Source organism: Zalophus californianus, chromosome 17 (genome assembly GCF_009762305.2).
Source record: "Zalophus californianus isolate mZalCal1 chromosome 17, mZalCal1.pri.v2, whole genome shotgun sequence".
Classification (NCBI taxonomy): domain Eukaryota; kingdom Metazoa; phylum Chordata; class Mammalia; order Carnivora; family Otariidae; genus Zalophus; species Zalophus californianus.
This window is the reverse complement of record NC_045611.1, coordinates 26592831-26608007: the sequence shown is the minus strand read 5'-3', so window position 1 is coordinate 26608007 and position 15177 is coordinate 26592831. Positions and strand designations below refer to the sequence as shown.

The 15177-nt window shown below is 47.0% G+C and overlaps 1 protein-coding gene across 1 annotated transcript; it reads right to left on the bottom strand.

Annotated features, from left to right (window-relative positions):
• Positions 1 to 5948: 5948 nt before the first annotated feature.
• LOC113936184 (cleavage and polyadenylation specificity factor subunit 6-like) lies at positions 5949 to 12526 on the bottom strand. The gene is given in 4 exon segments (XM_035725225.1): positions 5949 to 7152; positions 7154 to 7744; positions 7746 to 7875; positions 12479 to 12526. Coding segments are annotated over 3 exon segments (1692 nt in total). The 5' UTR covers positions 7833 to 7875; positions 12479 to 12526; the 3' UTR covers positions 5949 to 6138.
• Positions 12527 to 15177: the final 2651 nt, after the last annotated feature.

Sequence of the window (15177 nt, the reverse complement as noted above, 5' to 3'; positions counted from 1 at the left end):
GAACAGCCTGACCAGACCACGGCAAAGCCCTGGGAGAGACAGGAACGCAGGGCTCCCTCCCTGAGGCTGGGCGTCTGGCTCCTGAGGTGCAAGCTGCAGTTTCAGAGCCGGCGTCCTGGCTGACCACCCACTGCACACGGGTGAGCCCGGGGAACCCCTGTCTGGACCCATGCCCAGGCCCCTGCCAACGGAGACCGGCCTGCCGCACCTTCCCCGCCCCCGTCCTGCTCCAAGGCAGGACAAAAACCTGACAAGCGTGTTTTCACCAACCTAAGAGTTTCGGCCCCTCTTTGGGGACTGTTTGTGTTTCGGGTCACGTTGTTGGCTGCCCTCACCTCCTTCTTTCCTCTGCCAAAGTGTGTTCGCTGGGCTGCCAGGCCTCTGGGAAGCTGGCCGTTCTTGCCCTGAGCTGCTCGGTGGGAATCTCCTGTTCCTATTCCAGGCCCTTCCATGTACCCTGTGCCATTTCACTGTCTCCTCATAGTCCAGCAAATGGAAGGTACTGCCTCCATCTGACAGACAGGGAGCTGAGGCCCGGCAGGGGACGGCAGCTGGCTCAAGGCCCCTACGCAGGTTAGGGGCTAGGGTGACATGCCAAGTGCCCCCCGGCCCAGGACCCTACTCCACCCACCCACCCCAACTCAACCACCAGAGGGACCAGGCCTGGTGGCAATCCCCCTCTCCCAGTCCTTTGACTCATTAACAAGGGCAGAAACGGACCTGCCCTCACAGCAGAGGGTTGGCCCTTGACCAAACCCTGCCCCCCACCTGTTTTTGTAAATAAAGTTTTGTTGGATCGCCGCCATCCCTCGCCGGCCGTGTACAGCCGTCCCCCCCATCCGAGGTTTCGCTTTCCACAGCCTCAGTTACCCGAGGTCAACCGCGGACCGGAAGTACACGATCCTCCCTCTGGAATTGTTAGAAGGTCAACGGCAGCCCGATGCTGCCACGTCTCAATGCCTGTGTCGTTGGCCTCACCCCGTCTCCTCACACAGGCGTTTCATCACCCAGCATCACTGCGGGAAGAAGGGTGCGCACAGCCCAGTAAGGGGGCGGGGGGAGAGAGAGAGAGACGACACCACGTTCACCTAACTTGTATTACAGTATCTTGTTATAATTGCTCTATTTTATCATCAGGTTTGTTGTTCATCTCTTACTGTGCCTGATTTATAAATTAAACTTGGGGGCGCCTGGCTGGCTGAGCCGGTGGAGCACGCGGCTCTTGATCTTGGCATGGTGAGTTCGAGCCCCACACTGGGTGTAGAGATTACTTGAAAATATTTTTTTTAAATCTCAAAAAAAAAAAAAAAAAAAACCTTTAGGGGCGCCTGGGTGGCTCAGTGGTTAAGCATCTGCTTTCGGCTCAGGTCATGATCCCAGGGTCCTGGGATGGAGCCCTGCATCTGGCTCCTTGCTCAGCAGGGAGCCTGCTTCTCCCTCTGCCTGCCACTCCCCCTGCTTGTGCTCTCTCTTTCTGTCAAATAAATAAAATCTTTAACAATGACAACAACAATGTTATTGTAGGCATGTATGTATAGGAAAAAACATAGTATATACAGGTTCACGTCTATCCGTGATTTCATGCATCCCCCCACAGATAAGGGGTGGGGGTACTACTGTGCAGGGTTCAGTCACATCAGAGACCATATGGTCCCCAAACCTAAAGTATTTGCTATGTAGCTAGGGCCACGTTATGACTTTCTAGGCATGTTTATGCCATCCATCACAAGCCCCTTCCTTGTAAAAAAATATATATACCCATAATTGTATAAAATTATATTTTATGACTGAATTGGTATGAAGACAAATATAATCCAGGCTGGATTGTATTCTCTTTTTTTCTAGTGATTTTATTTTATTTATTTTTTAAAGATTATTTATTCATTTGAGAGAGAGAGAGAGAGAGAGAGACAGCACGAGTGAGGAGAGGAACAGAGGGAGAAGCAGACTTTCCGCGGAGCAGGGAGCCCGATGTGGGGCTCAATCCCAGGACCCCCGTGATCATGACCTGAGCTGAAGGCAGACGCTTAACCGACTGAGCCACCCAGGCGCTCCTTTCTCATGATTTTAAGTTAATTAAAACATTTCCATGGGCCCGTAGAACAACTGTGGACCCTAGGCACTGCACCCATTATGCCTCATGGAGAAACAGGCCCTGAGTCTGCCACACTTTGGGTCCCCCATTGCTGACAGTAAAGTCCCAAAGGGAGACACCCCTATGGTTAGCCCTCACCTTGGTCCTTACTCCAATAGTAAGGGGGCAGGGAGAAGTTTGATGGGTTGGAAGGGAACCATTCAGGGCTCAGACAAAATGACTGCATATATTTCTTAGGATGAAAGTATTTCATGGGACACCTGGGTGGCTCAGTCGGTTAAGCGTCTGCCTTCGGCTCAGGTCACTATCTCAGGGTCCTGGGATCAAGCCCTTCATCGGGCTCCCAGCTCCTGCTTCTCCCTCTCCCTTTGCCCCTCCTCCCTCCTTGTGCGCTGTCTCTCTCTAATAAATAAATAAAATCTTTGAAAAAAAGTATTTATTTCTTTTCAAGTTTCCCTATTTTGTATTTTTTCAAATTTTTAAATATTTTTTTTGGACTAAATAATAGATGGCGTGGGTTAAAAAATATTTTGAATGTCCCAAATAATTTGCAAAGGAATGTGACTCTCCCTTCCACCTCTGCATCCCCACCCCCTTGCTGCCACGGGTGTGATTTCTTTCCCAGCAGACTGCATATACAAGAAGGGACGCATGCACAGGGTTTATCACACACACTGTCCCACTCCCGGCCTCTCCCCCTCTTACGTCTCTATTCTTTTTTAATTTTTTTAAGATTTTTTTTATTTGTTCAGAGAGAGAGCGAGCGAGCGAGCAAGAGCAGGAGCCGGGAGGAGGGTCAGAGGGAGAGGAAGACGCAGGGCTGGGAAGACGCAGGGTTGGATCCCAGGACCCCAGGATCATGACCTGAGCCAAAAGCAGACGTTAAACCAACTGAGCCACCCAGGCGCCCCTTAAGTCTATATTCTTATGCATAAATGCAGCTTCTCTTTGTTGAATAGCTCTTTGGTATTCCACTGAATGAAGATACCATAATTAGGACATTTGGGTATTTTCAGTATTCTATTCCAACCGTTGGAACCACAAACGCTTCCGTACAGACCAGCCATGTTAGAATACATTTTTTCCTTCCTTCCAAACAAATCTCTCCGAAAAGGAGTCTCTTTCTATACAAATTTTGATAGGGTCTCTCCCATTACCTGAAGCTTTCTGATTCCTTTATTTTAAACAAGGAAGTACTATTTGCAGAAGACACAATAGCCTGAAATGACCTCAGCAAATTCTAATTTTGGATGTTTATGGCGGACACCCAGCAGAACGAGTTGGGGGGAGAAAAGGAGGCAAAGACATTTAACACAGATTTAGTATTTTTCCTGGGGATATGACTTCACAATTGCAAGTGTTAAAGAAGCCTGTAAACAAACCTTTCAAAAATTACTTTAGAAAGCAATGCTTTAAAAATTGAGAGCACCCATTCACCAGACACCATTAACAAAATAAACAGGAAGCCACAGAATGGAAGATACTTGCAATCCACATGTCCAACTAAAGACTTGTAACCAAAATATACAAAGAACTCCCACAGAACAATGAGACAAAAAAGCAGATGATCCAAAAGGAAAATGGATACATAACTTGGTCAGTACCTCATTAAAAAAGGATACCCCAATAACCAACAAACATATGAAAACACAATCCATTAACCATTATGAAAATTCCGATTAGGACAACAATGCAATACCATTAACCCACTAGAAGGGCTGAAATGCAAAAAAAAAAAAAAGAAAAGAAAGAAAGAAAAAGAAAGAAAGAAAGAAAGAAACAAACAAACAAACAAACAAACAAACAAACAAACAAAGAAAAGAAGAAAACCACTATCAAGCGTTGACAAGGATGTGGAGCAACCAGAACTCTCACACCCTGTTGATGGGAATACAAAGGGCAAAACTTTGGAAAACTGTCTGGCATCATCTGTGAGAGCTGTACACAGCTGCACTCCCTGACCCAGCAGCTTCACTCTTCGATGTAGACTCGGCAAATATGCATATACCTGTTCATGAAAAGGCATGTGTATGAATATTCATAGCAGCACTGTGTGATTGTGATTTCTAATAAGAAATAAACATTTGGTCTTCTTCAAGGTTCCTGGCACATGACTTCTAAGACCCTTGGAATTTCCTAATGATGGGAACTATAAGATGTCTTTTGTTATGTTAACGAGGTGATGTTTGACAAGCCCCCAGGTTACCTATGGATGGGGGCTTGTTGCCAGGGAAACCAATCAGTGATTAGAGACTTGGAAAGTTTAGTCCCCCCCCTCCGCCCCCGCACCCCACACCTCCAGAAAGGAAGAGGGGCTAGCGATTGCGTTCAATCACTCACTGCCCATGATTTAATGGCCCACACCTATGTAATGAAGTCTCTTGCCCTGTGCATCTCTTCCATCCGTTTCGGAGTTAGATCCTTTTATAATAAACTGTGAATCTAGGAAGGAAAATGTTTCTCTGAGGTCTGTTAAGTGGCTCTAGCAAAATAATCCAACCCAAGGAAGGGGCCGTTAGAACCTCTGATCTACGGCCTGTGGATCCAAAGCACAGGTAACAGCCTGGATTTGCTATGGGCATCTGAGCGGGTGGGGGAGGGCAGTCGTGCAGGACCGAGCCCTTAACCTGTGGGCTCCGATGTTATCTCCAGGTAGATGATGTCAGAATTGAGTTAATTGCTTTGCGATGTGGGACAAAACACATAGCAGCATTAGTACTATTAAGTACTCTTTTAAGTACTACCTGTGATGATAGCCAAACAAACCAAGTGTCCCTAGACAGGACAATGGATAACTGTGGTATAAACATACACATACTACAGAGTATTAGAAATGAACAGACTATAACTGCAGGTAATGGCATAGAAGAATCTCAAAAACATGAGTCAAGGAAGCGAGACATAAAAGAGTAAAGGCTGTATGACTGCATTTATATAAAATTCAAAAGCAGGCTAAGCTAGCCAACAGGTGGGAACAACAGATGAACAGATAAACAAAATGCGGTATATCCATATATCTATCCTTATATGGAATATTATTTGCCATAAAAGGAAATGGAGTTCTGACCCCTGCTGCAATGTGGATAAATTTTGAAACCATGATGCCAAGTGAAATAAGCCAGTCACAAAAGGACAAACACTGGATGATTCCATTTATATGAAATATCTGGAGACAGAGTAGAGTAGAGGTTACCAGGGTCCGGGGTGATGGGGAAATAAGGAATTATTGCTTTATGCTTAAAGGGTCTGTCTGGGGTGATGGAAAAGCTTTGGAAACAGTGATGACGGTCGCACAATGTTGTGAATATAATTAATGTCACTAAATGTACAACTAAAAATGGTTTCAGTGGCAACTTTTTAATAATATATGCGTTACCACAATAAACAACATTTTTTAAAAAGATCCCTATATTGCAAATAAAGAAATGAAGTCAAGAGGAGGGATTAAAAAACAAAACAAAACAAAACAAAAAAACCCAGGTCAAACCAACCTCTGGTGTTAGAAATCCGGCCAGCGGTTCCACTTGGGTGGGGGATAGTGGCCAGGAGGGAATCTGGAGTGAGGGTGGATTCTGGTGAGCTGGGCATGTTCTTTCTCTTTTTTTTCCCCCCCATTAAACAGTCTATTACAACACTACATCTATTGTAATCAAAGTGGTGCTGTTTACAGACATTATCATATGAACATTTTTAACAAGAACAAACTACTATAAAAACAAGCATTTACTTGACGTTTTTTTCCAATTGCTTGCACGTTATAATGGCCAAATGTATATAACCAGTAATAAAGTTGCAAAAGCTATAACTTTTTAAATCACACAGGTTTCCTTCAAATAAAACAGTTAAGCGACATAAAAAATAAAAGTAGAGCTACTGGTTACCATTTTGCAGATTTGCTTTATTCAGATCTATTCCTGTTCATTTTATCCATGAATCCTTACAGGTTCAGTTCAATCACAAGAAGCAAACTGCTGGACAAGCGTCATTTTTCCCCCACGAAGACTGTTTTGTCTGGGAAGGTGTTCCTCTTCCTTCAGCTTCTTCTAACGATGACGATACTCGCGCTCTCGGTCCCGTTCTCGGTCCCGATCTCGGTCCCGGTCCCGGTGTCTCTCTCGTTCTCTGCTTCTCTCTCTATAATAATCATCATGACGATCTCTACTACGGGATTTATGACGCCGACTCTTTTCTCGTGATCTACTATGGTCCCGCTCTCTTGATCGTTCACGTCTTGATCCAGAACCATAAGACTTGGATTCAATGCCATGAAGGCAATCTTGCAAAGAGATAATAACTTTGCAACGATCATCAGCAGATACTTTGGATTGTTTAATTAAAGAAATTGCAGTTACCAATGTCTCAATAGCACTCCCGTAATCACCAGCACTGGCATCAGACACGGCTCTTGAAATAGCGCTGCTTGAGATTGCCCTATTTCTATTCATGATTTCTTCAAACTCAGCTTCACTCAATGGCGTTCTTGCAGTATCCATTTCCCTTCCCGGAGGCCCATAGTCACCCCTACCATATGGTGGGGGTCGGCCATATGGATCTGTTGGTGGTGGACCCCGGCTATCTGAAGTAGGCATGCCGCTGTTAGTCGGTGGAGGAAAGAAAGCCGGGTTCACATGTGGAACTCGTGGTGGGGCACCTGGAGGTGGTCCAGGAAGATGCGGAGGAGGAGCAAGTGTAAGGGGTGGCCCAAGAGGGCCAGGTGGACGAGGTGGAAAGGGGCCTGGAGGTGGAGGTGGTCCCTGTTGTGGAGGTGGCGGGCCAGGAGGGGGGCCGTAGCGTGGAACTGGAGGTGGAGGGCCAGGAGGAAGTGGACCCAATGGAGGCTGCCCAAAAGGTTGTCCAGGAAAAAGAACTGGTGGTGGAGGGCGATCTCCTCAATTAGGAGGCCCAGCTAAAGGAGGAGGCAGAACCTGACCAGGAGGTGGAGGACCTGGTGGACCAGGTGGGCCTGGAGGACCTAAGGATGGACGTGGTGGAGTCTGTCCAGCTGGAAAAGGTGGGGGTGGCCCTCCTGGTCCTGCTGGTCCAGGAAATCTGTCCCCCACCGGGAACAGCCCCTGGAAAACGTCCCCGTCCTCTACCACCTTGTGGAAATGCTGCACGTGAACTGCCTCCTGGAGGACCAGCTCTACCTTCCCCAGACATTTGTCCTGATTGTGTAGTTTTCCTGGACTGCATTTCAAATTGACTCAGGACCTGTTTATTGCATGGAGTTACAACAGGATTCTGACCATGAAGTTCTCTTTTAGGCAAGAGATCCATTAACTTTTTTGAGGATGCTTCAGATCCAACACCAACAAGGGCAAACCCCTTTGACTGGCCATTTGCCCGATTTTCAAAAAATTTTATCTCCAAAATATCATTTACTCCCAAAGAATGAACTGCTTCAGTTAAGTCTTCATCTGTTGTCCACCATGTTAGATATCCAATATACAATGCAATTCTCTTTCCAGTATATGTATAGACAACATTTGGTGCTGCTCCTTTACCCACATCATCACCAACAGTTGGTGGGAGAGTATCCATGTAATCACGGTCTTCTGGGGCATCTCCATTATTTGCAGATGGAGAGATGACATCATCATACAAATCTATCTGATCATGCCCACCATATTCAGCTTCCTGGTTGAACTCTTTCGCCCACATCCGCGTAAATGTCTATGTGGTCCACACCGTCCGCCATCTTCTCTCGGCCGAGGCTGCCGCCGCCTCCTGCCAGCATGTTCTTTCTCTTGATCTAGATGGGCTGGTTACATGGATCGGTTCTGTTTGTGAAAAATTCATCAAAATATTTGTGTATTTTTCTGCATGCATATGAAGAGATGAAACGGACCTGCACCATCTAGTATCTGGCAGATGGCTAATTGGGACCTGGGTTAAATTTTGGGGACAGCGTCTCAGGTGCCTGTTGCGAACACTTTTAGATGGTAGTCACACTGGAAAGTGGAAGGGGACACTCAGAGTGTGATCACAGGGACAGTGATGAAGAGGTGTGTGGGCGGAGTGTAATGCAGAAAGTAGAACATCATTATTTAATGAAATATGACAGAGTGGACAAAGCTACTCTTCTAAAGTGGTGTATTGTTTTAGCTAATATGTGATTTTAAAATATCTGTGTGTAGCTAAGTCAATACATTAAATATCTGAAGTATCTGAATATTTAACCGACACACCTGAAAGTTCTAGAGCCAAGCTGGCCCACAAATGTGTTGTTGGCTTGTTTTCGTTTTTTTATGATTTTAAATTGCGGTAAAATACACATAGCATAAAATTTACCACCATAACCATTTTAGGTGTGCAGTGCAGGGGTATTAAGTACATTCACACTGTTGTGCAACCGTCACTGCCATCCGTCCCCAGAACTCTGTTCCTCTTGCAAAACTGAAACTCTATGCCCATTACCCAGTAACTCCCCCTCCCCCCAGCCCCTGGCCACCACCATCGTACCTTCTGTCTCTATGGATTTGATTGTAACCATATAGTCAACGTCTTTTTGTGACTGGCTTAGTTCACTTATGTTCTCAACTTTCAACCATATTGTAGCATGTGTCCAAATCCCCTTCTCTTGAAAAGCTGAATAACATTCCATTGTATGGATATACTACATCTTGCTTATCCATTCATCCATTAATGGACACTTGGGCTGCTTCCACATTTTAGCTATTATGATCAATGCTGCTATGAACATGGGTGTTTTCTTTGAGACCCTGCTTTCAGTTATTTGGGGTGGAATTGCTGGGTCATATGGTAACTCCACTGTTAACTTGTTGAGGAGCCCCACCCTGTTTTCACATCGGCAGCACCCATTTGCATTCCCACCAACAAGGCACAGGGTTCTGATTTCTCCACTTCCTCTCCAACACGTGTCATTTTCTGGGTTTTGCTGATAGCCTAATAGCTAATAGATGTGCCATTGCTTTTGTTTTTGTTTTTGATCTCTTTGGGAAATAGAAGAGTGTCATATATGCGGGCAATATGCTGTTATTAATATACATGTGCAAGCATGCCTATCCCAGGGTTAAATTCCCAAATGTGAAATTTCTGGATCAGAGGATGTGTGCATTTTTTTTAAGATTTTATGTATTTATTTGACAGAGAGAGTGTACCGGGAGAGAGTACTCCCCTCGAGTGTCCTCTCCTCCATCCCACCCTCCACAGAGGCAGCCCAAAGGATTTTTCTCAGTCACTCCCCAAGCTTGGAACTCTCTGAGAGCTCCACGTCACACGTAGTTGTGTGGTGCCTCAACAGGAATTTGCCAGCAATTTGCTTTTGAAAACCGATGAAAGCAGCCGCAAGGGGACCCCCTGTGTCTCACTTTGGGTTCCCTCAGAAATGAGCCTGAGACAGGGATTCCAGGGAAAGTACTGTAGTTTATCACGGGTGATCCAGGAATAAGAGCAAGAAAGTGATAGGGGAAAGGAAGACAGAATAAAGGGCATGTTATCAAACTTGGTACCAACGTGGGAAGCCAGAGCTTATCCCCCTGGAGGACTCTGGAGGGTGGGGTAGCACGCGCATCCGCCATCCCGCCTGAGAGGTGGGGAGCTGGGGCACTATGCACCAACAGGCATCGACAACTGGTTGGGGGCTGCTCTGGGATGTTCATTCTCTGGCACCTTTGGCTGACTATGTGCATGGGCGGTATCAGAAACGCAGAACTGGCAGCTGCAAGTTGGACAAGCCTGCCTAGACCAGTAAAGGCCTGGGGGGCTGAGAGCCTCAGCTATACCCTATAATTGTGTCTCCCCGTTGTGTCTTCCTGAGTGAGTAAGACAACGGAAGAGCTGCAACTGGTGCAGGGAAGTCTGCACCCCAGCAGCTCATCTCGCTGTAGCCACAGGCCTTGTGGCTTTCCAGAACTCATTCTGCCTTCTCCTCATACCAGCTTCTGGATTTTCCTTGGAGGAATCACAGCTGACGTCCCATCCTCCGTCCCTGGGGTTGGGGTGGAGTTGGCCCCGCCCCTCAGATACGGGCTAGTCACAGGATTCTGACCTGACCAATCAGGAGATACCATCATGCTGCTGGGCACTGCGATTGGTTGAGATAATCAAATGATCCAAGTAGCTCCATCTAAGGTCTTCCCTAGACTTCGGCCACTGCTACTGGGAAGACGGGGTTCTCCTCCGCCTGGGCTTGTTTGGTGTGGAGCTGCGGGCCCTCTCGTGTCATCAGGAGGTGTCTGCGTGTTGGTGGCTGTTGTCTGAGAGCCACTCAGGGAAAACCCAGCAGGGAAACGGAACTGATTATTGGCGACCCCTTGAGCCCTGGATGCAGTCAAACCTAAAGTGAGGTCCACCTCGGACCATTCAGATAACAGGGCAAATTAAGTGCCCTTTTTAGCTTAAGCCAGCTTGAGATGGGCTTCTGTTGCTTACAGCCGATGGAATGCTAACCACTGCACCAAGGCACCTTGACATATGTGGTCACTGAGAATAATTGTAGGGCTTCCCTTGCCCATATATTTTGGGGGCAGACCATTAGTCTGGGTCTCCCTATTGGAGACAGGGGATATTTTCCTCATCATGGGAACCAGGGCAGCAAAGGTGAGAGATAGAGACTAAAGAGGCTCCAGCCTCACGTGCACCATGCTTTTGCTGCTCTCTCCTTCCTTCTCCACACCCTGGCCACACCAGGCTCCTCACCCTTTCTCACTCACACTCTGGATCTTGGCCCTGCCCTTCCTGCCTCTGGGGATCCCCATACCTCCCCATTGCCACCGCAACCAGCTCAAAATACCCTTTTTGTAAGGCTGGCCTGGACCAGACTCCAAAGAGAATGCCTTTTTTTCCTCCTCCTGTGCTCCTACTGTTTCTATCCTATTTAAAGCAGAGCATGGTACTCAGTATGATCATTCATTCCCTCATTTTTACAACAGTTATTTACCAAGCATCTTCTGTGCTTTTGTGCATTAGGAATATAGCAAAGGACAATACAGACAAAAATCAATCTTCCTGGAGCTTACAATCTAATAGGGGAACAGACAATAAAAATCAATGAATCAGGAAACCACACGTGGTATATCTGAGAGTAAGTACTACAAAGAAAAATCAAGCAGGGAAAGAGGATAGAGAGAGCTGGAATGTGGCCAGAGAAAGTCTTTCTGAGAACATAGCATTTGAGCAAAGGCCTGAAGGGGGACTGGGAAGTATAGTAGATTGAATGGTGGCCCCCCAGAATATATGTCCACGTCCTAGGCCCCAGAACTTATGGATGTAACCTTATTTGGGAAGAGGGTTTTTGCAGAAGTGTTAGAGAAGGAATTTCTGTTGTTGGGCCACCAAGTTTGTGGCAACTTATTATAGCAGCCCTAGGAAATGAATACAGGATATAAATCATGGGGGAATCTGGGACGAATGTTCCAGGAAGAGAGAATCTCAAGGACAAAGACTCTGAGGCAGGGACCAGACTTGGGTTTATAGAAGACCAAGGGGCCAGAGCAGCTGGAGCACACTGCATGGGGCAGCTCGGTGGGAGGTGTGGTCAGAGGTTTAGGGGACTCGATCATGAGATCATGTAGGGCCTTGTTGAAGCCAAGAGAGGGCTTGAGCAGAGGGGTGACACGACTGACTTACAGGTTAAATACACGAAGGAATAAACGAATGCATAGCAGCCACCCTATCACATCCCAGTTATGTCTCTGTCTGTCTATGCTGCTAAACTGTGAGCAACCTGAGGATAGGGACTATGTCTTAACATTTTTTTGCATCCCAGGGGTTCAACCTTAATGCCTGTCCTGGCTTTTCTTGGCCTACAAATCAGTAAGAAAAAGACCAAAAAATAGGCAAAAGGAAAATTCAAGTTTAGCCAACATAGAAAGAGACTGGCTCAGTTGCATTCCTTGGTATTCATCCAAGAGAAATGAAAGCATGGGTTCACAAAAGACTTGCCTATGAATGTTCACAGCAGCTTTATTCATAAATAAAAACTTAAGCAGCCCAGGTTTTCATCAACAAAAGAACGTATATTTGTGTATCCATACTATGGATACCATACAATGGATATTCAATACACTAAAGATAAAGCAATGGATGTTGGATTTATTCCACACTACTCAACATCACAACTAACTACTGCCATGACGTAGATCAGTCTCACGGAAATAATATGGAATGAAAGAAGCCAGACACAAACAAGTACAAACTGTCTGACCCCATTTATAGGAAGTTCCAGAACAGACAAAACTAATCTGTGAGGAAAACATAAGAACCGTGATTGCCTCTGAAAGATGGGGCAGAGACTGACTAGGTAGGGACAAGAAGGAATCTTCTGGGGGTCATGTTCTGTATCATGATAGAGATCTGGGTTACACAAATGTATGCATAGTCAGAACTGATCAAATGATACACTTAAGACTTTTGCCTTACCGGGGCGCCTGGGTGGCTCAGTCGGTTAAGCATCCACCTCTTGATTTCGGCTCAGGTCATGATCTCAGGGTCCTGGGATGGAGCACCGTGTCAGGCTCTGCGCTGAGGATGGAATCTGCTTGTCCTCCTGTGTGCTCTCTCTCTAATAAATAAAATCTAAAAAAAAAAAAAGATTTTTGCATTACCATGTGCAAATTTTATATAAAGCAAAAAAAAAAAAAAGAACCATAAGCAAATATTGAACTCCAGTTAATGACATGCATGTTCCCGTGTTTAGAGATGAAGTGCACTGATGTCTGTCCCTTACTCTGAAATGTGTCAAAAAAATAAGAATCGATGGATGGATAGACCAGTATGTGCTAAAGCAAGTCTGATAAAATGTTAATCGCAGAATCTACGTGGTGGGTAAATGGGTGCTCCTTGTCCAATTCTTTCTGCTTTTCCATATGCTAAAATTTTCATAATTAAATGGTTCTGGGGGCAAAGAGGATCAGTGATCAGGGAGGTGCAAATTATGAGACTCTATCTTCCACCCATTGGATCAAAATACAATGAGACTCTATCTTCCAAGCACTGGATTGCCAAAAATGTTCAAGACTAGTGATGCTCAGTGTCTGCGAGGGTGTGGGGATTCTCATATACTCTAGATGGATGGGTCTGTCACAGAACCCCTGCCAAAGCCACTGGCCTCGATGCCCCGCACGCTTCCTTCCTGCCCCCTTCCTTCCCTGAGTGGCTGGTCCTTTACATACAATGTATACAGTGTCGTATCCTGTTTTCTCAGCATTAGATTATCAACATTCCCCAACTTCTTTAAACAATCTTTGTAAACACTGTACTTAAAAGAAAAGAGGCATTGCAGGATTTGGGTGTTTGGGTTTGTTTTGTTTGGTTTTTGATGATGACAAAGTTCATTGTAGAAAAATTAGAATATACATAAAAGAACAAAGAAGAAAATAAAAATCCCCCGAAAACCTCCCACTCGGACGTTTTGTTGGCCCCCTCCCTGCCTCTTCTGTGCATATATCTGGGCACACATGCACACATTCACAGATTTTTATGTTTGTGTGCATTTGAACAAAATTATTATTCGATTTTCTTAAAATTCTTCTGGGATGTGGCTTTCCAGGCTGCCGGGTTCTTTAATGAGGAACCACATGATTTTTCCATAGTTGGGGTCCAGGTAGGGTCAGCCTGCTACTTGCTATGCCCTTGGGGAGCCCTGGGCAGGGACAGGCCGGCCGACCCAGATGTTAGGGGTGTGCAGGCTCCTGGGGTCAGAGAGCCTGGCACAAGCACCCACTGATTCTGGGGGGGGCACCCCATTCCCCTGGCCCCTGGCCTGGCTGCCCCAGCAGCCCCCGCTGCCTGCTACCAGGCTGCACTGGGAGCCGAGCCCATAATCACTGTCCCCTCAGGGTTCTGCTGCTTGTCCTGGCTTGTCCTCCCTGTCCTGAGCTGCCCTGGCAGGGCCCTGAGTCCACCTGAGGACTGTGGGAAGAGCCGGGTATGGGGGCCAGCCATCAAAGAGTCTTGCTTCAGGGAGGCTCTTGGCCCAAGAAGCAGCCTCTGTCCAGCCCTCAGCCTGGAGGAAACCCCTGCGCCCTAGGCCTCATTGTGTTGTCAGGATGTCCCGTTTCCTGACCGCCTAACCTATTTATGGGCCACAATGGCTGCTTCCCTGGGGAGGCCCCTACTGTACTTGGGCCCATCCTCCTCGAGCCTCTGGACTTGGCCCACGTGTCACAACCTAAACCCAGCCTGGGCTTGCCCTGGGGCAAGGACAGTAAACGGGTGTCACCTCAGGTGCGGATTCAGTAGATTGATGGGGACTGCCAGGTGCAGGGTGAGGATTCTGAGGCTCCATCTGGACCTAGCAAGAGAGAGTATGACAGTCCATCCACCGTGACCACTGTGTGGTGCTGAGTGACATGAGCTTATAGCCTGGTGACAGCAACCCTCTGCTCTGGCCCAACTTCCCTTCTAGTCTCATCTCCTACCTCCCTTCCATGTTCCTCCCCTCCAGCCACAGGTCTGCTCTCCTTTGAACATGCCCTGCCTTTTCCTGCCCCAGGGCCTCGTATTGCTCCTCCGGCCTCTTGAATCCTCCCTCACCCTGAGCAATTAAATCAGGCAAGATTTATCAAATGGAACTTTCAGCCCCAGTTAGCTGTTTAGTTCAACAGTTCTTACTCAACCTTCCAGACCCCAATTCAAAGGTTGCTTCTTCTGGAAGGCTCTCCTATGCCCCCAAGATGGGGCCACATAACCCACCCAGCCCTGACAGCATTCTAAAGGAGAGACCACCGGATCAATTTTGTGGGCATCTTAGACTCCCCAGAAGCAGAGTCTAAGGTGGGAATTCTTGTGCAAGAGGTTTACTGAGAGCCTCAATCTATAGGAAAGTGAGGGAAACAGACTAGGGCAGAGGCAGAAGCTGAGCAAGATGTGGTTTCAGGAGAAATCTTGCCTCAACTGGATCCCCCAGGAACTCCAGAGCATGCATGGCACCAAAGAATGTGTGGACCCCGGAGGCATGGGGACTGGGCTGCTCTGTGCCTGCATCCGTCATTGCTCATAACCTCCAGGCCATCTCCAGGGAATGCAGTGCCCATCAGCCAAGGGCAGCCTCAGATGGGAGTGGGCAGAGAGCAGCCGACAGCACAGCAGCCGAGGGAAGGGGCACCAGCCTTGGGATC